The 23,980-nt window shown below is 42.1% G+C and overlaps 1 protein-coding gene and 1 long non-coding RNA gene across 2 annotated transcripts; one reads left to right on the top strand and one right to left on the bottom strand.

Moving 5' to 3' along the window:
• Positions 1–1,046: 1,046 nt before the first annotated feature.
• mylipa (myosin regulatory light chain interacting protein a) lies at positions 1,047–18,148 on the bottom strand. The gene is made up of 7 exons (XM_020657524.3): positions 17,924–18,148; positions 16,521–16,711; positions 7,285–7,470; positions 5,311–5,508; positions 5,006–5,170; positions 3,835–4,258; positions 1,047–2,398 (listed from the first exon to the last, which is right to left on the bottom strand). The coding sequence occupies exons 1-7, from the start codon at positions 18,008–18,010 to the stop codon at positions 2,201–2,203; spliced, it is 1,449 nt and encodes a 482-aa protein (XP_020513180.1). The 5' UTR covers positions 18,011–18,148; the 3' UTR covers positions 1,047–2,200.
• Positions 18,149–18,274: 126 nt separating this feature from the next.
• Positions 18,275–22,367, top strand: LOC110001942 (uncharacterized). The gene is made up of 3 exons (XR_002278814.3): positions 18,275–18,429; positions 19,174–19,473; positions 19,926–22,367. It is a non-coding gene; the product is annotated as an uncharacterized lncRNA (long non-coding RNA).
• Positions 22,368–23,980: the final 1,613 nt, after the last annotated feature.

Below are 23,980 nucleotides of genomic sequence, written 5' to 3'. Positions count from 1 at the left end.
TCACTAGCAGTGAGCTGTTTTTCTGCCTTTCTGAAGGGTCCCATTTGAAGGTTTAAAAGTGCCTGAGAGGTCTAAACATCCAAAATCTCACAAAAAGGCACAATGTGAAAAATAAAATGAATTACCAATTGACTGGTGTTTTAGATTTACTATAGCCACAAATGAAATGAGTTCACCAAAACGCATGCATTAATTCTGCTATCAGTAAGGTAACTTAAACTGTTGTTTGCTGAAGATGCTATCTAGTAGAGTTGTATGTAATCAAGACCACACTAAGCAAGACCAAGATGTACCCGAGACCAGAGTGCTCAAAGACCGAGACAAGACCAAGACCAAGGCAGGGCGAGACCGAGACAAGACCAAGGCATAAATATCACTGAAATATCATTAACTTGTGTGTAGGGGGGCGTGTTACTCACTTTGACTGTAACACCGGGAAGGTTGCGGCCGTTACCGGGGGATACAAACGAAATTCTGAATGAATTGAACTTAATTGTTCTTTTAGAAGGAGGGGTTTTCCTTGGTGGTGGTGGTCTTGATTTCAAATCTGCTCAGTCCGAGAGCGAGTGATAATTCTTCTGATTCCGAGACGAGCCCTTCAAAAAGTTGTCTCGACCGAGTCCGGTTTTGATTACTACAACACTACTATCTAGTGACGGTGCTAAAAGGAGAACACAAGACACAGACAGATGCATCAAGAGTTTGGTTTTTTTAAAAACAACTTTATTAATACTTTGTCTTTTGTTAAAAACAGAATATATCAAAAGGATTCCTCTCTAAGAATTACTTTACAGAGCATAGTGGCTTTTGCTTCAGAAAACAGAAACAAATCCCTACATGTACAATGTGAAAAATAAAAAGTCCTTCCCCTGCAGTGACTGAGCTTAAATCAAGTCAGCATTAAAGAAATTCAGTTTTTCTTAACAGAAAAAAATATCTGTGGAAAGTTTATCATAAACAAGGTGTTGCTGCTACATTAAGGCCAAACTCCCCTACACACATGTGGAACATCTCCTTGGTAAAGTGACAATGTTGTGGTTTCTCTCTCTTTTTTTTTTAAATATAGTCTTTGAAATTAAATAAAATGTGTAAATGAAAAAGCTTTTCAAAAGCAAGCAATTATTGCACAGATAGATCTCCTAGTACCCTTTTATAAAAGTATCAGAAAATAACTGACTAGTTCAAAAAGATGAGTGGTGTTTTTAGAGGAAGCAGCTACAGGACTATTTCCTGATTGTAAATAACCCTAATAATGGTTCTTAGGCTCTGAATTTCTGTTGGCATAGAGATAAAAACAAAAAAACAAGTTAAAGGTGCAGCGATTATAAAACTAGGCTTGTTGTTTTGGACAAGAGGCAGTTAGACAACAAAACCAGTTTTCAAGGTGAACGAGGTTGTGGGAGTGTCAGTGAAGTACTGCACTTCACATCCACAGTCATAGTTCTGCTGGGCTAAAAAACACTAAAGAGTCTGATTTACCCCACAGATAATCTGACAGGACCATGTGGCCTGCTGTGTCTCATTCGTATGCAGAGCTGCTTAACCTCTAAAAACACTCTAATTGGCTGGAAAACATGAAAAACAAATAAGAAATTAAATATATATATATATATATATAAAAAAGAAAAAGCCTTTCACTCTGTTATTTCATAAAATTATGTTCACATAAAAACAGAGAAGCTTTAAAATGTCAGAAAGCATTAAAAATGAAAAAAATAAATCAACCGTTATGTACAGTTTTTAGATATTCAAAAACACACAAGTCCATCAAATGGTTCGGTTTCTGGGGCTAGGAGACCTGATATGGAGCAAAGACAAAAAAAATAAAAAAATATGACTAGGTAATCTGTATCAGGTCAACTGATGCAATAATTTAAAGACAAAACGAGCCTAATCTAAAAACAATGTTTTGGCAGGGGATGATGTTTAAAACGTACAAGATCTGGACGCAGTGACACTCAGCCAGTGGCAACAATACTTAAAATGAGTTGAAATAACAATTAAACTCACACACACACACACACAGTAGCTGAGGGAGTGGTTTGAGTGCGTCCATCCTTCGATTACGTCGCGTCTCTACATGTTTGGTATCTCAGACGGACAAGAAATGTTCCTTCTTTGTGAGACCTTGAAAGCGGGCTGGTGTGGCTCAAAAAAAAAAAAAAAGGAGTTCATGCTGGAGTTTTGGTGGAGTTGCTTTTTATGTGTGGTAGATCTTGTGTTCGAACTCTGTCGACGAGCAGCTGTGGGGGGACGCCATTTCTCTGTGGATGGGTGTGGGAACGCTGCTGCGGTGCTGCTGGTGGTTGTCGGTCAGCGTCAGGCTCAACAGGCTGGTGCAGGTGGGAAGGTAGATGTGCTGCACATGTTCCACCTCCGAGCGACACACGGGACACAACTGAGGATGAAGGAAAGACGAGCGTTATGAGCCAAGAAGGTTTCTGTTCTTATAATTAAAGTCAAAGGGGGGGTGGGGGTGGACTGTAAACAAAACAAGAAGGGCCAAAGCCAGCAGAACAATAAAGTCATCACTCAGGTCGTCCGGCCAACAGCAGCGTTAAGAATTAAAAACATGTGACTGAACGAGAAACAGTAAAAAGCAAGAGAAGCCAAGTCAAGAGAATGAACAAGTGGAACTTATTTGTTTAAAGTAAAAACTGTTTCCACAATCACAGTGGATCTTTCCTTCCAATTTTCTCTTCTAGATTTCCGTCTATTAGCCGGGCCACGTATCTCAATCGAGCTAATAGATGTGAGACTTGGCTGCCCGCTATAATCCTTCAAAAGACAACTCACACACACATACCATCTGCTTCCACAAAGACAGGAAACAGTTAGCTGATTAACAGGGAGAGGGGGAAATCAGGTCAGCAGAGTGTAAGCAAAGCTTTAGACGTTGAGTAAGGACAATAAAAAGGATCACAAGTTGAAACTGTAGTGTAATTAAAGAGCTTTTTAAAGTAATAGCTCAGGAGTCTTGAGCCTCGAGCCAGAAATAAATCACAGCAGTTTCTCTGGTTTTTAAAGCCCTTGCCTTGTTGACAAATTCATTTTTATGTAAGGTTTTGTTGACATCGCTGTATAGCTAATGCCAGCAGTACTGTCAACTCTTAGGAGGTTCTCACACTAGACAATCTGACCGTGCCTAAAAACATGTTTGACCCCAAGTTCAGTTTGTTTGACTAGTGCGAGTGCTCCATACCGTGGCTCAGGCACGATACACTTTCTTACTTCCTTTTTGTTGCTCATACAGAAGCACAAGTTCGGGTAAGCAATGTGGACACGACGTACAATCGATGGAGCCTTGTGTAATCCAGGTAAACGATTAAAAATGAGCCAACGAGCTCTTTGTAAACTTAAAGAGGCTTTATGATGACGTAAATCCAAGCGTATGTTCTAATACGACTTTACATTGAGTTGACAAGCCTGAATAAATGTTGTATTTCATTTTTTTTAACCAGTAAGAATGTTAAGTTAAATCCTTAATGTATAAATCTCTTCTTATATATTTTAAGTGCTTATTTACTATGCATTTCTATTCTTATATTGTTTTATTTGCTCTGATAACATGCTGCTGTAACACCACAATTTCCCAGTTTGGGATCAATAATTCTATTCTATTCTGTTTTGTTATGTCCAAGAGGTAACAGTGCTGAGGCCTGGTTGGGTCTGGCTCAGTGTGAGTGCAGGGCAGCAGGGGAGGGGGGACAATCTTGCTTCAGCATGGTACAGGGCAATTTGGCCTAGTGTGAGTGCGCCCTCAGTCTTGCAATGCGGCTCAAATAACTTTAAAAAGCATCGAGCACTGTCAGAATGAGAGTAGAGGAGCCTCACCTGGAGCTGATTGGCACAGGTCTGGCAGCACACCATATGTCCACAGGGGCAGAACGCAGCGTCTATCTCCTCCTCGCAGCACAGCATGCACAGCAGAGCCTCTCTGAGCTTCTGCAGACGCTCCTGCAGGGCTCGGCTCTGCTGGCAGCTTCCACAGTCCAGCTCCTCGTCCTGCTGGTCGTCTCTGCTGGGGGAGCGCGAGGGAGAGGAGCGGTCGCCGCTGCCGGAGCGGGACATCAGGTCCACGACTCCGGAGTTGTAGAGAGCGCGGCGGGCGTGGTCGTACACCTCCTTGGACGTGCGTCGAATGTCAAAGACGTATTTCTTGCCCAGGTTGATGTTCTCGTTGAGGAAAAGTGAAGCCAGGTGGCCTTTAAAGTCTCTGCTGTACTGCATCATCACTGCATTGGTAACTGTGTCACACCTAGAGAGGAAAACAAGACATGATTTAAAAACATGAAACACATCTCCAGTAAAACCCACAACATCCATTTATAACCCAACTGTGTTGGGACTATCCTGTTCAGATTCCAAAATCATTTTTTGGTTCAAACAGCATGAAGACATGCCTGCAAAAAAAAAAAAAAAGAGAGAAATATGCAGATTCTGAGCTAAAACCCATCCCTGAAACAAAAGAACAGGACTGTCTTTTGTACCTTTGTATGATTGTGACTGACTAAGCAATTTTTGTGGCTCAGCCGTTGAATTGTCATGCTCACTACAATTTTCAGTCACACACACACACACAGACAATCACACATATTTGCAACAGAGGAATAGCAATTGTTACCAACTGGAAAAACTACACTCATTCAGGTCAAGGACTTGTTATATGACCTACTTTTTTATTGCATTTTCACCATAAAAAAGGGTTTAAAAAAAAGGGGAAATGAGCACACTTAATCAATGTGTACAAATGTGTTGGTTTGCAGTAAGCATTTGCATGCCAAGTAGAGCAGAACAAGTGTTTACCAGGCGCTTTTTAGGTTAGGATATTTTGTCCCCCTGGCAGACAATCTAGTGCTCTTTAATGCAGGGCAGTGACCATTAACAGCTCTGTGTCATTGGAACAGGTTGTTCTGAAGCAGCTGTTGCAAACACTGTGTGGACTGAATCACAAAATTCTTGAGCTACAGAGCTTAAAGTTAATTTGCTATCATGTTTGTCTCACCTGTAGAAGGCATGGGTTTCTGTGATGGCTCGGTACAGTCCACTGGCTGCCCGGTTACTGATCAGCTTGAACAAAAGCACCACGCTGTCACTTGTGTCCTTGGTCACTGTTAGGTACACAGTTTTCCCTGACTGGGTGGCGATCTGGATGACTGGATAACTTACTCTAAAGATACAAATAAAGAAGAATTTGTCACATAAAGCAGACATGTTTTTTTTTTTTTAAACCTGCAACTTTGTACGTCCTGTTACATGACTCGTGCAAGAATGCATCGAGCTATTTGCCAACGTTTAGGTATAGCGTACCTGTTGACTAAGCTGAAGTCCTCCTTGCAGATGGCAATCCCCTCCGGTCCGACCCCAATGGCCAATCGTTGGCCGTTTGCGTCACGAACCCAGTGCCATTCCACACCGTAATGCTCCAGAGAGGATACCAATTGGAGGGCCTGGTACTCCACAGAGCCCTGACTTGAGCCCTCCAGAGCTTTGTGTCTGGAAATGATACTGCAGGGGAGAGATACGAAAAGGGGAGAAAAAGAAAACTATTTATTATTTCGTTCTCCAGCCGAGATTGGGAATGACATTCTCTGACTCAATACATTTCCCTCAGATAATCGAACAAGCAGGATCACCCACTGTGTGAAGCTATAGGTGAATAAACCTATAGCAGGATAAATGCACTTCTGGTGCATTTTTCACTGTCAAAGCTGATTTGCACCCACAGGCAGAAAGCTCTGATGTTAAACTGGTTATTTTTGGGAGAACTATACTTTAGATCAATGGTCAGGCAGAGCAGAGCTGAATGCTTCTACTAGGCAGTGAGGCCTGCTCATTTCTACAAACTGTGGCTTCATGATGTTTGTGTACCTGCTGCAATGTCCACAGTTCATCGTCAGTCGTTTTGTTGAGTTGTCTCACTTTTGTTCTCTCCTCAGGTTTATTTTATTAATGTTAAACCATCAAGGGTTTATAAATAGATCCCAGTATGACAGCACAGTCAGACTAATGTGTTGTTGCTTTTAGACAGTGAGGCTCTGTGCTGCAGTTTTGAATAGTCTGTATACAAAGACATGTTATTGCACAAATGTGATTCCTAAAGGGTCTTTAATTAAATAGTTCTGTCACATGACATTATTATCATCATCATATGCAGCAGCTCTGTCAAAATTAAAAACAGTGTTGTGCTCAGGGTGTTTTTTCACTGACCCACTTTTTTTATTGTCTTTATAAAGTTTATTCAGCGGCTTACCACCTATAATCATCCCCTCCCTGCTCATGGCATACAAACAAAGCCTGCACAGTGCACACCACATTAATCAACAATTAGGAGGTCAATTAATAAAGTGCATGGAACATTCATGCAGCGGCATCATTACAAACTGGCTGGGGTTGAGTGTAGGTGAACAGAGCTAGCTCTATAGCATGTATTTACATAATTTAATGAAGCTGGTTTAGCAGATGTGGCTTGATAATGTATAATTAAGGCATCGGAGAAGCAGATGTGCACGACAAATGGTTCTAGGATGCTCTACAAGGCCTGTTTACTACACTGCAGTAAGTCTCGGATAAATTCCAGACAGTAGCAGTTTGAAAAGTGCGATCTAATGTTTACACACTTCTATAGAATCCATCTTCACAAACTCAAAATACTGCAACTATGAAACTTTTGTCACCCTCGTGTTATTTACAGAGAAAACAGTGAAGATGGAGGTTCTGTCAGTGCAAACATGCTACGTGATCTCTCCTGTCAGCTGCCCCTTTTTGGCTGAACAGTGAGTATGTGGTGTGTGTGTGTGTGTGTGTGTGTGTGTGTGTGTGTGTGTGTGTGTGTGTGTGTGTGTGTGTGTGTGTGTGTGTGTGTGTGTGTGTATCTAAGCTAACAAAACGTGTGATGAACTCTTATCTGGTGTCTTTCACCTCCGCAAATCTGAGATAAAGCAAGGCAGTGCATTTTAAATAAATGCTGCAAGACAAAAAGAAACAAACGCTTCATCTCAGTGTAGCACTCGAGGAGCATATTTAACTTTACTTAGCATTTTGATTTATTGTGGTTTCTTTTCCTATCATTTCTCAAACACAATCCACCACTTTAATCTATTCTTGGCTCAATGCCATGAGCCTTTGTTTACTTTCTATGGAGTCTGTATGGACTCTTAACTCCCTCAGAGGCAGCTGAGGGCAGGGATTCTAGAGATCGGACACATACGGACGCAGTAAATGATTGGCTAGCTAGATGTTGTAAAAAGTTGTCCTGGTCACTCTGAGGTCAGAGCGTCGTACCTGTCCGTGGTGGACGAGCTGGGCTCCTCTCCGCACAGTTCAGAGTACCAGTACTGTGCTGTGTTTTGGTTGTAGTCGCCGAACTCGGCCTGTGCCAGCAGCGCACTCAGTTCTTCTGCTTGTTCGGAGCCCATGCGCAGGTGACCATTGTGGAGGTCTTCCTTCACGTGCATGAAGAAGACGTGTCTGGTGGACAAGGAGAGAAGAGAGCAGTGGTCAAAACATGATGTGGCAGGCAGAAACTTTAGCAAGGGGTTCAGATGAATAAATGCAACACAACAACAACAACTGCAGTATATTCTCAGCAGCAGAATGTGAAATATCACAGTAGTATCATACTGAATATCAAATAGTGCAGAAGTCATCACATCAGTGCCAACTTGCAAACTCTTAAACACAATACATTTATGCAGGAACAGGTAATATGATCAGCTCCGCCATAGAGGAGCCAATTTTTCAAACAGTGGCTGCTTTCATAGTTCATCGGACTGTCATCGTGTGTAACCATCAGGAGTCAGCACGTCTGCAGCACACACAGGCCAGAGCAGGAGGTCGTTACAGGGATAGAGTTTCACCACAGACAGCTGGTGTTTGTGTGGGTGCAGAAGTGGCAAAAGCAACTGTGACAGAGTTCAATACCCTTTCTGCTTCACTTTCCCCTTTTTCAACCTCTTCCTCAAAGCACACTAGCGGAGCTTCCTTATAAAGGCAATTTAGTACAGGCTCTAAAAGTGGAAGCAAAGTAGTCAGAGGGACCCTGCAAGACTGAGTGGGATTTTTTTCTCTTTCTTGCAGATGCTTGGACTTTGACAGTGCCTGCTGACTTTGTGGAGAAAAACATCCGGTTTGCATCTCTTAAATCTGTGGCTCATTGTCAAATATGTTGTTAAATAACCTCAAGATCATGCATGATGTCCATTTAAAGTCAAGTCCACAAATGTTTTTTCCCCTGGTATAAATAGGGATTGTTGCTGAAATTGAGTTAGCTTTATCCAGTGAAAGTTGAGAAAATGGTTCAAAAGATTTATGGTGGTCATGAACAATTGTGATTGTTTGGTCTGAACTATTATACGAGTACATCGAGTACTTGTCAGGAGAAGAAAAACGGCTCAATTTTTCAAATAAATAAGCTACGGCAGGTCCTTTCCATTGTTTTGACCACAAGATGTGAGGAATTCTTGCTACACGCAGCAGGAGACACAATGTGGAGAGGAGAAACACCCTGACATCATGAACTTAAGTAACCTGAGCAGCAGATCCCTCCTTTGGTCGACCTCTGGCACAGTAACCCTAAGAAGATTGGACAGGCACCAACCAGCCTTACAGTCACCTGCTTTTGAAACAAACCAGTCGGACGGCTTTTTGGTTGTTGACTAGACGGGATCCTGTTAGTGGAGTCATCATTAATAGGTCTAAGAGAATTAAAAAAACAAGTTAACTCAACATCCTGCGTCAAAAGTTCAACTCGCAAAACAATTTAAAGTTAAAGGAAAAATAGCAGATTTTTATTTTTTTTATGTGGCACTTAAAAGCCAACATCCCCTAGAACTGCTTGTTATTTTTTGAGAAAGAAAAAAAAAACTCCCTGAGGTCACAGTTACTCTTTGAAGCATGATGCAAAGTGAGACATTTTTTAATTTGTGCAAATTAGGTCACACTAGGAATTAAAGGGATTTAAAAGGATATTTACAGGGTTTAAAGGGCTACTTTGAGTCAAATAAAAAAAAAAAGAAGATAATTCTGACTCCATAGAGTTAATTTAAATCCATTGTTTTGTGGAAAAAATTGAAGCAGTGCCTCACTGGAACTAAAGACGACACTGGGATGAGTCCATGTGGGCTTTTACACTCACAGAAAACTCTGGATATTTGCAGGAGGAGCTGCATGTGTTGTAAGTGTTAAGTGCAGGTGTTGTAAAACCTGTAAGTAAACATGTTTAGTAATCCTGATCTAGCAGGGCATCACTGCTGGTAGAATAAACTTTTGTGTATTGTGCCTTGTTGGATATGCAACAAATGGACACACCTCTTCCAGTCTGATTCAGCGAGCTCCCAAAGGAGCAACAACAACAGAAGCAAGAAGCAGCAGCCGTGAGGCACACAAACAGAGCCAGTCTACACCGGCCCCGATAAAGCACTGACCATAACAACGAAGCCCCCGTAGCTGACTAGCCTCAGGCATAACAAACAGCGCTTTGATATGGTGTTAAACATCCCATTCCCTCCAATGAACACACACACACCAACAGTGCGCCCTATTGTGTCGAGCCCAGCAGGCGTCATGTGATGGAGCACTGCTAGTTTAGCTACCTGCCTGACGCAAACAATAGGGCTGATTTGACTGGGAGGTTACTACAGGTTGCCGACAAAGGGGTTATGATAGGGCAAAGCCGCGGAGGTTACTAGAGTCCAGGTAGAGGATTGGCAAGAGGTTAATATCGGCTAATGATGAGCAAGGCATCAGATATCTTAAAAGCTCCTTTGTTCCAGCCCCAAGACACTGACAAGACGAGTGACTAACATGAGCAGACTTGCCGAGTTTTAACCGCAGTGTTAAAAGGCCCATTTTACCAACCATCTGTCACAGTGTGCAACCCACGGTATGCAACTTTTGGTGAGCATGCTGCTGAGCAAGACTTCTGACACCTGCTTTCCTGCTGTTGTGAAGCAGCCACGAGTGTAAACAGATGCGTGTGCTTTGCTGAGCTCAGGCCAAAAAAAATCCTTTTGATCGTTCAGTAGACAACAGATATTATTAAAAAATAAAAAGCTGCACGGTAGAAGAGGTTAACGGTGCAACTCACAACAGAGGTAACTACAGTTCACAGAGAGTTGTGTTCCTGCTCGACTTCCCCGAGGCAGCGTGAGACACATCAGATATGCACTGAGAAAAAAAAACAAAAAAAAACCCACACCATGAAAACATGACTAAATATCAACAAACAGCTGCTCGACAAGAAGATGGTAATAATTTCTCCCACTGAGGCCCCCTGATGTTGCTACTGGATCTGCTCTTAACACGGCCCTCGCACAACATGGGGAACTCACTATTTACTAAGAAAACATGTGAAGCGGTTTTGAAACCGATGACGAAATACTGTTTTGCTTCTGTTTTTGTTCTCTTCATATCAAGGGCTTTAAACACATCTCTATGTGTACTTCATTTCCCTCTATATTAAGAATATAGCTTCCCAGACAGCTGTCCCGGGATCAGTTGTCTCTTTTGCTGAGTCAGCAACTCTCATGGTATTAAGGCACAGGGAGAGAAACAGTCCAAAAATCCATTCAATCCTCTCCCTGCATGAAGTGCCAGGCTGGTGGAACTAAATCGAGAAATGTCATGTTTCACTACCTTTTAGAAATGTTTCCTGAGTAGGCTAAAAAAATACAAGATTCACTTTTTTAAAAAGCTGTTTTTTTAAACGAAACCCATCAGGTTGACATGGTAACCAAGGTGACAAGACAAGAGACAGCAGAACCGATAACTGAAGGCCATGCTCAACCAAACAGGCATTCAAGCAGATGATGGTCTATTCAGACGGTATGACTCCTGACTGTCCTCTCCGTCAGGCCAAGTCACTCTCACACGGTTAGACCAGAGAACACTTAAATCTGTCCATTGCTTGGACGCGATGATGCCACACTGCATCAGACTCTCCCTCTTCAGAAGCCGTTTCTCTGCAGCCTAGACATCTCTGTAGGATGCTTCAGCCGCCCTTTTCACCTCGTCGAGGACTCACACACACGTTACTAATCAGACAAACTGTGCACGCATCATCACAGAGTCATTCTAGAAGTGTACTTCAAAACGCGGCAGCCTCTTTAGTGTTGGCTTGTTGTTTAGTCTGACCCCTGACTAATATGCAAGACGCAGACTGAATGCCAGGAAGTCTGAGTCGAGACCAAAGTCTCCTGGCCTACTTCCACTGTGTTATGCTGCATTCAGCTCCATCATTGTTGTGGCCTTCCTAGATAACCAACAATCATAGTCTTAAGAGGCTTGTTTATTCACAGTCCTGGTAGCCCTGTGAATGCCAACATTACAAGGGAAATAAAAGCTCTCCAAAGCAGTGGGCAGGGGGAGTTTGTGTATGTGGGTGCTGCTGTAATGCTGACCCGATTGCCTTGCTGGAATAATTCAATTAAAGCGAGCCTGAACTCTGAGAGAAAAAAAATAATAGAAAAATAGGTCAGTCGCAAAAGAGCTGAACTTGGGGGACCAGGGTGAGATAATTTGATTTTTTTCAGTTAATTCTTTTGCTCAGTATATCACAAAATGAAAAACGGATATACATTTTAGGAGACAATTTGACAAATCTTCACATGTCTTTGTATTTACTCTGATGCTAGAGGGAAGAAGGCACAAGGAAACATTTCATCCAAGTAGTCACTCATCATAAAGTCTAATAAACTCAAGTCTACTCCACCCATCTCCTCTTTTACACATCTTTTCTGCCCTAACCCAGTGTCTATTCCTTCTGTGGGCAGCTCTGCCGCACAGAAGAACAAAACGTCCCCTCAATCTGAAACCTAACACCTCTGCCTGGAGACTGCAACCCTGTCCGGCCAATCACACGCTGAGTTTCAGTCCTCATCACTATGCCTTTCAACAATGTGGTTTGTAAGCTAGTCAAATATCACACTGCCAGTAGCTGTGTGCTCGCCGAGGTTACTATGTGTCAATGAACTTTAGTAAACTCTGCTGAACATCTTCAAGGCGTGGGCACAATGGAAAGTCAGAAACACTTGTTGCAATACAAACAATAATTTCAAGCCTTGACTATAAACACATGATACATCTTAGGCTCTGAGCTCAGATCTAAACAGCAATAAAACAAAGATGCTGTTTGTATGCTGAACGCCTGCTGCTCTGTACTGTGGGGTGAAACTGTAATTAAAAGGGCTGCACTGATCCTCCTGAGTTAGGACGCTGAACAAATATAATAATTTTGTCATTCCTGGACAAAGGCTAATGTTATGACTTCAAAATCAGGGCTGGGTTACTCGAGTGCACAACAGGCACAGGAAACTTGCAGGGAGAGAAAAAGTGAGTAATTACCATCAGAGCATGCTGAGAAAAGCTTCAAACAAGCTTTATGTGTGATCTTTGGCTTGATCCTCTCTGCAGTCTGGGAGCTTTAAGTGATAAATTCTCTGTGACGTGAATAAATTAACTCAAGTTGCAGAACATTGGGTCGAATAGGGTGTGCAGGAGAGATTTTATGCTTCTTTATGAGTATTCTTGGATTGGAACTTGTACCACACCTGATTTATGGAGAAAATAAACTGTAGTGTTGTTGGTACATCAATACAAAGTCTTTTTTTATGAATTATTTTCTCAGCTGACCAATTCTGTGAACACTGCGTACAGTTGGAACTTGTCCCACGATACACTAGGGGAGAGGGGCAAGGGAACAGCCAGACAGATTGATATTGTGATGCAAGGCTAACTCACAGACCGGCAATGCATTGACTTCTATGGAGTCTCTGGTCCTTTTTGACCAGCGTGTCTTTGAACTGACTGATTATATAAGGAGAGAAAGATTCCCGTCCTGTGAGAGCAATGACTTTTTCAACAGATTGGGAATGAGGAGACGCTTTAGGAAATGTTTGACTTCGAGACTAAAAGGAAAGCTAAAAGACAAACACACATATTCTCATAGTGTTTGCTATTCTTAGTTACTTTGATGACAAAGGTCAAGCCCTTACATTTTCACATGTGAATTTGTTAGTGAGGAGGTCTTTATTAGTGGAAAACTGCCATTTTAATGAAATATAAGTAAGAAAATATGATTCCTTGGTTAATACTCATGTTGCACCTTGTTTGAATTTCAGTTAAAGATAAGCTAACTCCCAAAGGGGTTGACAGGTTAACAACCAGGACCTCAGATAAAGCCTGTACTAATAGCTGTGCCCCTCCACAGTATCTACTGTTTGCCTGATCAGAATGTTAAATACGAGGTCTAATGAAGGGGAAACATTCACGTATTTAAAACCAGAAACTACCCCCCCCCCCCAGCAAGTGCTGGTTAATGATGCAGATAACACGGGGCTGTTGTTGAGGCCCTTCGGTCGGTGTTCCTTCACCAACACAAAGTGTTACTTCCTAATGGATGGCAGTTACATGACATGAGCCGATATGTCACGGAAATACAAATGAGATGTTTTTTATAAAAAAACCTACATTCTGAAAACTGTTTGGGTCCATAAAATGGAATAAGAATCATTTGTCAAAGACAGTTTTAAGAAAGTTTCAGTGCAAAACAAACCGAACCATTGGAGAGATTTGAATTGCCTTGATTCAGTCTTTGTTCAATGTGGCGCCTTCAGAAGCCCAAAATAGAAGGATTAGGCTTCGCTAAAAAGAAAGTGCATTACTGACACAGAACGCTTGGAAATACTATATGGATGAAGGAGATTCTAAAAGCAATGAGATTAGAGAAAAAGAGCTTCAAACAGAGGACACGGCTGACAGAATTCTGTCAGAAATATATATATATATATATATATATATATATATACACACACACACACACACACACACACACACACAGTATATATGTGGAGGGAAGCATATCAGCATCAAGCGAAGAAGTCTGTTAGTTGTGTTATACTCTGTTTTTCTGTGTATGAATGTTCTTTGGTGGGACTTGTCTGTTTGGACAGTACGGTGCTGTGGAAAAGAATTTCCCCTTGGGGACAATAAAGTCTAAAGTCTAATCGAAAGTGTTTGTGATGGATATTAGTCCTCATAACCGTTTTTATGATCAGACAGTACCCAAAGCTTTAGCCTGGACATCACATCCTCCAGTAGTAGAGGGGCCAAACTAAAGAAGAATGTAATTAACACAAAGTAGTGGGCTGCATGTGAATGTGCTCACACACTGATGTGTGTGCAGGGCTTTACGTGGCAGCAGAGTACACTGTGCTTATATAAGCGGCTCTGTGCGCGCTCAGTTCAGGCAGGTTATGTAATAAAGGCCTATAAAACGGGCGTGGGGGAAAAGGGGCCCACCCCCTCAGCGCGGCTCAGAGTTGGGCTACTGTACAGACTCTTTAGCTTTGTCCACACTCTCAAGCCCAACGTGAGCATACAGCTGCTCTTTGCAGAGGAGCATGTGCCAAAAGGAAATGTGCGATAGAGGAGAATTTTCTGTGGTTTCCATGAAGAGGTGCGTGTCTTCAGTCAGAATGAGTTGTGTGGAGGCTGATTTATCCTAAGTAGGTCAAAGGGGACAGCAATGGAACAAATTTATTTACACTGTAAATTTAATTAAGGGCTAGAAATTGTAATTCATAGTTTACAAATGAAAAACACGCTCTACCACAAACCTTGGCCAATTTCACAAAACTTTATGAACCTTGTAAATTCAGTTTCAGGGCTGTGTTGCACAGAATAATACCTCCGCTGTGTACCATTTATTCTGCTTTCATCTGTAACTGTTGCCCATGTTTGCACCCCTACCATTTAAATAAAGACAGATGGATGGTATGCAGCTTACGCCAAAATCAAAACACACAACTAGACAGCATGTTGATTTGTACCACGCCATGTATTTATTTATATATTAGAGGCAACCCCACATACCCTCACATCTTTATCTCACCTTTTCCAGTCACCCTGTGACCCCCACCCCCACCCAGCCATCTGTTGATAACCCCCCGCTAATCTAGTAGAGGTCAGGGCACAGGCTGCCAAGTGTCCTCCACCCTCACACTCTCTGCCCCCACAAGCCTTTCACTTTTTCCCCTCTTCAAAAGATTGCCAAATACGGGCCAGAGTAGAGTCCGGGGGGGGGGGGGGGGGGGGGGGGGTGAGACAGACATGAGAGGAAGTGGGATCACTGATGGTTTTTTTTCAGACAGCAATGACAATATGGCAGGAGAGAAAAACTGAACTCTTTATATTTGATGAGAGACAGAGGAGGGGGTGAGAAACAGCAGAGGGGGAGGGGGCAGTGGGTGAACTGGGCAGACACCGAGTGCCAAATGGACTGCCAGACAAATTACCGGCCAATGCAGATACATGTCAGTTTAATGAACACTTCTCGTGGCACACTGTGTGTGTGTGTGTGTGTGTGTGTGTGTGTGTGTGTGTGTGTGTGTGTGTGTGTGTGTGTGTGTGTGTGTGTGTGTGTGTGTGTGTGTGTGTGTGTGAGAGAGGGCAGCGTGGCGGAGCTTAAAAAGACACCAAACAAATTTGCTCCCCCTCCAGTGTGCCCCCCTCCCCCGTAACATGCCTGCAGTATCAAACACTTGCAGCATCGCCCGAGGCAAATATAACATCCACGGGAGATGCAGTTTTTTTTTTTTTTGGACAGCTTCAGACGGCTGTTATTTATAGCTTCAAACAAAAGCGGGGGCTGGGGGAACACCGAGTCAGGATGGAGACTTGTCAAGGCATGTTTCTTTGTTCGGTACTGATGGGTTTTGTTTCAACTAATCTGGCAGATGGAAGAGAAATAGGGAAGCTGTAACTCTAACTTATTTGCCAAGATTATTTCTGGTGATTTGGTTTTGACAAAAGGCTGCATGAAAATTCTGCATGCTTTCAATTTTAGTTTTGTATCTCTCCATGGATACCAGCTGCAACAGTTACTCTATCAATGGTAACATATATCAAAACGGTAAACACCGTACGGCCAGTCCCATAGTTTCCCCAACAGCATCTGCAAAAATGTCAAACAGAGGGCTGCGCTTTTGTTTCGACCAAAAATGAACACAAACAATTGAAACAAACAAAAAAAAAAAAGCACAACAAAAGTTATTCTTAGTTGAATGGGGGCAGTGACAGAGGTCCTGGCTGCCACACAGAGGGTCCCTGGGGGGCAGACAGAGCACAGAGCAGCACACAGCTCCCAGAGCTGCTGGATCACATTTCCTGCCTGGAGCTGGAGGATCTAAAACGACCTATAATAACCCCCGGAAGAGCTGGGGGAAGAGGTTACTACAGGACACTACACTGTATAGGAAACAAGTGTTCAGACTACGCTAGGGGAATTCAGTATCGACGGTTTGTTTTGACCCAATGTGTCTTCCTCATTGTATATGAATGTAAAATATTTGAATCATTAAATCAACACTTGTGCAAGTTGACAAGCTGGTTTGCTGGTATTTAGTGGAGATTAACACAAAAATAAAGTGCTTAAATACTATGCTTATTTGCCCATGAACTAATGCGATCATGTGCCAGATTTGCCCACCATATTTCTGCAGCATGTGAGCTGGTAAGCATACCTCGTCTGTTCCTGCAGAATCAGATGGGGCTCCACAAAGAACTTGACCCGCAGCCTCAGTCGACACGGCGTCAAGTTATCCATCTGCTGGCATATGCGGTTCCTCAGATTCAGCCACAGGTTCTCGCCTTTGCTGCCAGTGAACTGCAGCCCAAAGTAGTCCACTTCTATTATGCCCAACTTTCTGCAAACCTGGTCAGAGATGAAAGACACAATAGTGGATTATGGCACAGAGAAATTCAAATAGGATCCTCAAACCAATTAAATGGTGGCAGGGGGATGTCTTAGAAGCTCATTCTCAAAGCAGCAAAACAAATTAAGTTGAGGGGTTTGACAAATGTCTTTAGGGAAGACAACCCATTTGGACTCTCAAGTTACCCAAAAGGAATCGGTGATGATTTTGCACAAGATTTGCACGTGGCTTAAAAAAACAAAAGTGCTTTGTTCAATAGGATTTCTACTAGGCTACAATCCCCCAGTGTTACTCTCACATAGATAAAGCCCATCAATATGCTGAGGACTCACGATAGGGAGGAAGTGAACTTGGGAGGCTCTCCCGGGGTAAGAGGGGGGCTCATCAAACCCCTCAATCCCACGCCCCCTGAGCGGCGGTAGCCATGAGGTTATTACATAACTGCCTGGTGGAGGTCTGCAGGGAGCCCGGAGGCTGGGGATAAATCTCATTCAAACCCACGGCAAGTTGGGGATGTGCCATGCATATGAAATAGCTTTTCATTTACTAAGAGAAGAGGGGAAAAAAACAACTAGGGGCTTCTGATGAAAGAAGAAGTTCGCGTGATACTCTGCTCATGTCCACTGTGTGAGGAAAATCTTAAACGACTGAAGTTGAGACTGAAGTTTCAGTTTGAGTTGGAGCTCCGAGTGGCTGCTGAAGAATGAACTCTAGTAACCTTGACCAAGCCATCTGCTTCTGACTAGTTTGCCATGCAGGTAAAAGAAAACGCCGTGGCAGTTTTAACACCATGGTACTTTTTCTGCACCAAGTCACATGTTAATACCATGAAATCATTTTGTTGTGGAATTTTTTGGGGGGATGTAACTCGCAACAGAACATTTTGTTTCCGCCATCCCCTATATGTGCAACAATGAAGCAGATTTGTCCACATGGTGTTTTGCTAAGTTTTTGAAGATTTTTTCCCCCCACAATCATCGAAAACACGCGTATTAAAGTATTCCTATATCGTGCAGAAAGTGTGTTCAAACCCTGATGTTATTTACAAGGATATGAGTCATGCCGAAGCGACGGCTCCATCAACATGAAGTTCCGTAAAAACACAATTTTAAAGTTTGCATGACAACTTTAGGGCATCTATCCCGTCTCATATACACTTTGTATTTAAAAATAAAACATTATTTAAAAAAAATAAAAAATAAACAGCCTACCTTATTCAGACAGTCTTCACCATTCGCCTTCGCATCAACTTCCACTTCCATAACCACCGAATCCGGACGAGTAACGTGGCAGAGCATTTTGGCTGTGTCTGTGTTTAAATCTTTGGTGTGCCACTCATTAAAAAATAATAAAACACTCCTCGAGCCTTCTTTTTAAAAAACCCTACATCAAGCCCTCGTCACTTTCTCAGCCTTTCCTCTCCGTGTGGCGGATCTGAAGCCACCAGCTGTAGTCTATATCAATGAAATGCCATACACGGCACCGCCTACTTTGCAGCTGTCCAATGACGGACGACTTGACATAAGCGCTGAAAAGGCTCTGACAAATAGGAAGTCGTGTTACGTTGACGAGCTGTTCTGAGCTCCCGTGCCTGGAAGTGTGAGGGGGCTACACTGCGCCCTCGTCTGGCTAGCCTGTTGCAGGGACTTGAAGTAGCTTTTCAACTCACCTGCTCCTAATGATTTAGACATTTCAGCGAGCTTCAGCAGACTTCGGGGTGAGTTTAATGGCTTATATACGGTTCTTCCCCCCTCGGTTTTTTTTTGTCAATAATGAATGGGAATGTCCAGAAATAGCTTTAATAACGGGAATCTGCGTCACTTGCTTTCATCTACAGTCTCAAGCTCTCATGAAATTTTCATGATGGCAGTCCTGTTGTGTTAGAAACTCACTTCCTTTTTTACCACATACACTTTTATCAAATAGCTGATGTATTTTTAAATTTTTAAATCTATTTTTTTGTATCTATTTTTTGTACATTCTTTATTTTTCTTTTTTTTAAGTTTAAATTGTGCTGTGCTCACTTTTTTTGCAATCTTTGCTCTTTGCTGCTGTAACAATGTAAATTTCCCCATTGTGGGATAAATAAAGGATTATGTTATGTTATCTTATCATATATTATCTTATATGTCTCTTCTCTTACTTGCGTTACACCCGGAGTGACCCAGGCCAATTCCAGTCTACCATTTTGAACTATAGCCTCCTTATCCAGTTAAGGAACTAGATTATATAACTGTGTTCAGTTTGATATGAGGTGTAATCAAATCACAAGGAGATTACTTTGATGTGTTTTCTTACACACAGACACATTTGAAGAAGCTTTAACTTTACCCTGACCTTGAATTCTGCTTGGTTGCTCAGTTGGTGGTCATTGGTTATAGCCACCACTTCACAGACTTGAAAACTATGTAACAATGACATTTCTGGCTAATTAATTATTTTTTTTTTTTTTTTTTGACAGAGCATTATTCTTTGTAGCTCCTGCAGTAAGAGGCCAGCTAGGCCAGACAAGACTGCAGAGAACTCCAGCCACGTGCTAATACTTGCATTTAGGAAGGCATGGTGTGCGGCCAAGCCCCATGTTTGTCTGCCAGGGGACATTTCAGAGTACAGTGTGCCTCCATATTTTTGGACTCTCCTACCCCTGCATTCCTGACATAGCATCAGTGACTCAGAGATACAGCAGGACACAAAAGGAGCCCCTTAAAGATGATCACTTAACCATTAAAAAAATGTAGGCTATACTGAGACTTCACTAAAAGTGAGTGGAAGATTGGATTAGAGATTAACACTGTGAGGATGTTTTGTGTATGTTTCTGTCTCTTTATGAGGATGTTTTATATCAACTGGTAAAGATACAAAAAATGCTGATAAGAGCTATACAAACTGAGTGATGCACTTAGTAATTTACAGTGAGTAATGTGTGTTAAATTATAAAAGGTAGGGCTAAACAAAAGGCTTAATTAATATGGGTGTGAAATGATAATGATGAAATCAATTTGTTTGACATGTTTAATGTCAAACATGCATCGTAATTTGTATTTAGTATCTGTGTGTGAAATGCAACTTTATAGGGAGGTATTGTTAAATCTTCAGCTGATTTTGGATTATAGCTGTGACTTTCTCTCCAACTGAATTAAATTCAAAAGTGGTCAATAGATGCCATGAGCTGTAACACGTGTGTATCTTTCTGTGTGTTAAATGGTCACTCAGTCTGGAGTGGATAGCAGCATGTGTCCCTTTGCCCTGCGGTGATGTAAGGAGATGAGGAGTGAACGAGCACAGAGACGTGCAGTCTGAGCAGCCTCTCTTAACCATAAATGGGAAAGCATTGAAGGCAGTGAAGCGACCTAACGGCCATTGTCGATGATGCAGGACTAAAGGTAGTCACTGAGTGAGCGTGAGTGTGTGCGTACAGTCACACACATACAAACATGTACCTTGACTGTACACACAGAGCAACTGCAGGTGCACAGCGGCTGGGAGTTATCTGTGATTCACTTGACATTCAATATTTTACATAATTAATAATAAATATTTGCAATATATATGTTAAATTAGCTATTTATATCACTTTTTATATAAAATAGTACATTTAAAGAAACAGTGCTGATTTTAGAAGCTCTAATTTGGTTCATGCCAATGTAGGTATTAGTACTTTTACACTCAAGCCATTTTACTTTAATACACAAAGCAACTCAATTATTTATAATTTTTCTAACTGAATACCAATGCAGCAGTAATAGCAAAAATAATTCCAGTCACACAGCAAGTAGAAAATAATCAACATGTATCTATTAAGACTCTCCTTTTGCACATCTAGGTCAACATTTTTTTTGGGGGGGTGGGGATCTTTTTTTTTTTTTTTAACCATCTGACACGAACACGGACCATTGGCAGACTCCTGGTTCGCGGCAAGATATGACATCATGCAGTTTGACATCACTTCCCTTTGAGGCAAGTCACCGCTGACTCGACTGGAGCGTGAAAACATAGCCACGCAGGGGTTTGTGTGTGTGTGTGTGTGTGTGTGTGTGTGTGTGTGTGTGTGTGTGTGTGTGTGTGTGTGTGTGTGTGTGTGTGTGTGTGTGTGTGTGTGTGTGTGTGTGTGTGTGTGTGTGTGTGTGTGTCTGTCTGTCTATGTGTTTGCATGTGGGCACATGACATCACAGCGTCATCACTGCCCCATCTCCATAGCCAAAGCTGTGCCTCTTGAAGCAGATATTATGTCAGCAAGTGCCATGCTAGCAGAGCTGCTGCGGCTGTTGTTGTTTTTGTTGTGGTATTCTTGATTACTTTCCTTTTCATTCCTGTCATTCTGCTTCTTGTGAGCTTAAAGAAGGGCAGCGTCAAGCAGTTGACGGATTAAGCGAAAAAAAAAGAGGGACTCGTGTGCCCAATATGAGGAAAGGCCACAGGGCGAGCAGCTCCTCTGAGTCCGACGAGAATCAACAACAACAGTCGAAGGATTCCTCAAGTCCGTCATCGCCATGTGGAAGTTCACTGGATGAGGATTCATCGTCGGATTCAGACGTGGAGGCAGAGGGTGTGATGAAGAGGAGCCAGAGGTTCAGCAGCTCTTTCAGCCTTGAAGAAGATAATCAGCTACAGCCAAAGGATGAGGACAGTGACGACGAGCTGTCGCAGAAGAACTCTAACGGAGTACCCATCACAGAGCAGGTGGAAGCAGAATTGGCAGCCAAGTGCGTTTTATTGGAAAAACAGGACACTTCCTGTGACACGATTCAACCTCCAAGGTCGGGCTTGTTCAGGCCTCAGGAGTTATGGCTGGCAGTGACGAGATGTCTCTCCCTACGATGGCCCCCCTGTCTGTCAATCAACAGACAGACGAGCAGGAAATTAGCTTACCAAGCGGACCTCGACCAATCCGAGGACACACAGTCGACCGTTAGCTCTGATTCGACCAATGAGAGCTCTTCAAACACGTCCACATCAGATGACAGAGATGTGACTTCGGCGAAACCCGAGGAAAAGGAAGTGAAAACTAGAGGTGTTAAAAGTGGTCCAGCTCGTTTTCTTGGGATTTCTCGTTCCTCCCCCAGATTGCCAAGAGCCAAACAAGCCACAGACTCCGTGTTGGCTTCAATGATCCTGGAAAAAGAAATGTTTTTAAGGATCGAGCTCGTAGACTCGGGCGACTTGAGGGAAGATTTGCGCTACAGGGCTGAGTGGAAGCTGTCAGAGAGAACTAAGGAATTGGCAGAGGGAGTCTGGCTTTCTCGGAGCCAAAAGTTGATGGATTGAACATGAAGTTAACAACTTGGTTGCCTTTGTTGGAATAGTATTTATCATCAACCCATCAAGCTAGATTGCTTATTGCAACTATCAGTAAATTGGTTATTATAATCATCAAATCGAAGTTTGTTTTATTCCTGATTAAAAGCGGCTTAGATTTCAATGAGTAATCAGTGAGATTGTATTTGCATGATGGCTGTGTGTTGATCCATGCGCTCGCTGTTGCTTACTAATTAGAAAGGCTATTTTCAGAAACGCAGCACAGTCGGAGTTAATGTTTGTTTTTTCTGCCTTTCTGGATCTCTCAGAGAACATTTTATACATGGCTGGTTCCATGTGTGGGAGGCAAAGGAGATCTAATAGACTATGTCATGTATTATAAATAAAAGCCTCTTTTGAGATATTTGTTGAATTTTTTTTTTCAAATGAGAATTAATACAAGAACAAATACAGATATATATTAAAGCTTTATGTCAGAGTGGGTAGCCCTCATTGCAAAGTTATGCTTTCCCACAAATGGTGAATGGTGAATTCTCGTAAGGAGAATCTAGAACATGTAGGACGTTTCTTTTTGTGTGCATGCATTGGAGAAGTTTCAGTTCACACACTAGAGTTTAGCTGCAAAGAAGGATCAAACGTTATCATCAGGGCTATTAAACAAAAACAATGTGTTTTGATGTATACCAAATACATTTGACTCACATTACAGTGTAAACTGATATTTAGATTTAATGGTCAATACATAATTACATAATCCTAATACTACTATTAAAAAAAAAAGATTTGTTGGTTTGTAATTTCAAAGACAGCTTTTTAAATGACTTGAGGGGGAAAAAAACTTGGAATTATTTAAATCTGGTTCAACTTTGCAAGAACAAATATTCCAAATAACTTAAACTGTGCGGCAAAGAAATATTCTTTATAAAAAACCTCAAATCAGACAGCCTTTCCCCACTACAGTACAAACAGACAAGTACACAATATGGCTTTGCTTTATTTCTGACAGTCAAGCTGTTAGGCACTTCTTGAAGCCGTCACAAGCAATATAACAATGTGTGACTCCATAATTATAATCCATCATGGCACGTGCAGGAGCATCCTTTTATGCAAAGCTGGAACCTATTTTTAACATGCATGCACAAGCATAACCTCTCTTAGGCGCAAAGGACAAGAATATGCAATTTGCACATGCACATATAATATGCACAAACAGTGCAGAATCTTACCAGTAGTAGTAGATTTAACTTTGACTTTGCTATCATAAAGTATTTATTCATCACACCACCTCTCTATCACCAGTGCATGGTTTTGTATGCACTGCTCTCTTTATTTACCTTTGTTTGCATGTTTAGTTGTTCATAGCTGGCTGTACATTAATGCGGAAGATATCAGATTGTAACAAAACTCATGCAGCCCTTTTGACAGCTTAGTGGAATCCTATAAAAATGAAGCATGGTTGTATTTAGGAGGAAGAGGAAGCATAGCTGCGTGACTTGACTCTCACTGCCTGTTATCCTCATCACCATAATGAGTGCTGCAGGAAAAAGAAAGACAGGAACAGAGGTAGAGGGGATGTTTACACACACACACACACACACACACACACACACACACACACACACACACACACTCAGTTATTCTGGAAGGCAGTACTCTGAACTGGAAACATCAGCAATGAAATCAACAATTGTTGAAACCATGCATTTTCTTTGTTATAACCTCCATATGCCATTACATTGGAGTTCAGATTTGTGCACGCATATTCCATCAGTTCATTTTAAACTGTATAAGCGGACTGTAGTAGTGGAGGAGTAGGAGAAAAAAAAGGTGTCAGAGAAGCGCAGCATGTGCATATGTGAAAAGGAGGAGGAAAATGGAAGAAATTGGTCTCATCTGTTGAGAGCCAGGAGTTTGGTCCCCAAAGTGAAAACTGGCAACCCATCATCACTAAAGCCGGGCCTCATTAGGCAAATGATGCATGTATAGCAGATGATGACACATCTTGTAGCCAG

The sequence above is a fragment of the Labrus bergylta genome, chromosome 19, assembly GCF_963930695.1.
Source record: "Labrus bergylta chromosome 19, fLabBer1.1, whole genome shotgun sequence".
Lineage (NCBI taxonomy): Eukaryota > Metazoa > Chordata > Actinopteri > Labriformes > Labridae > Labrus > Labrus bergylta.
Note: the sequence above shows the minus strand (reverse complement) of the source record. Positions and strands in the feature narration are given on the sequence as shown.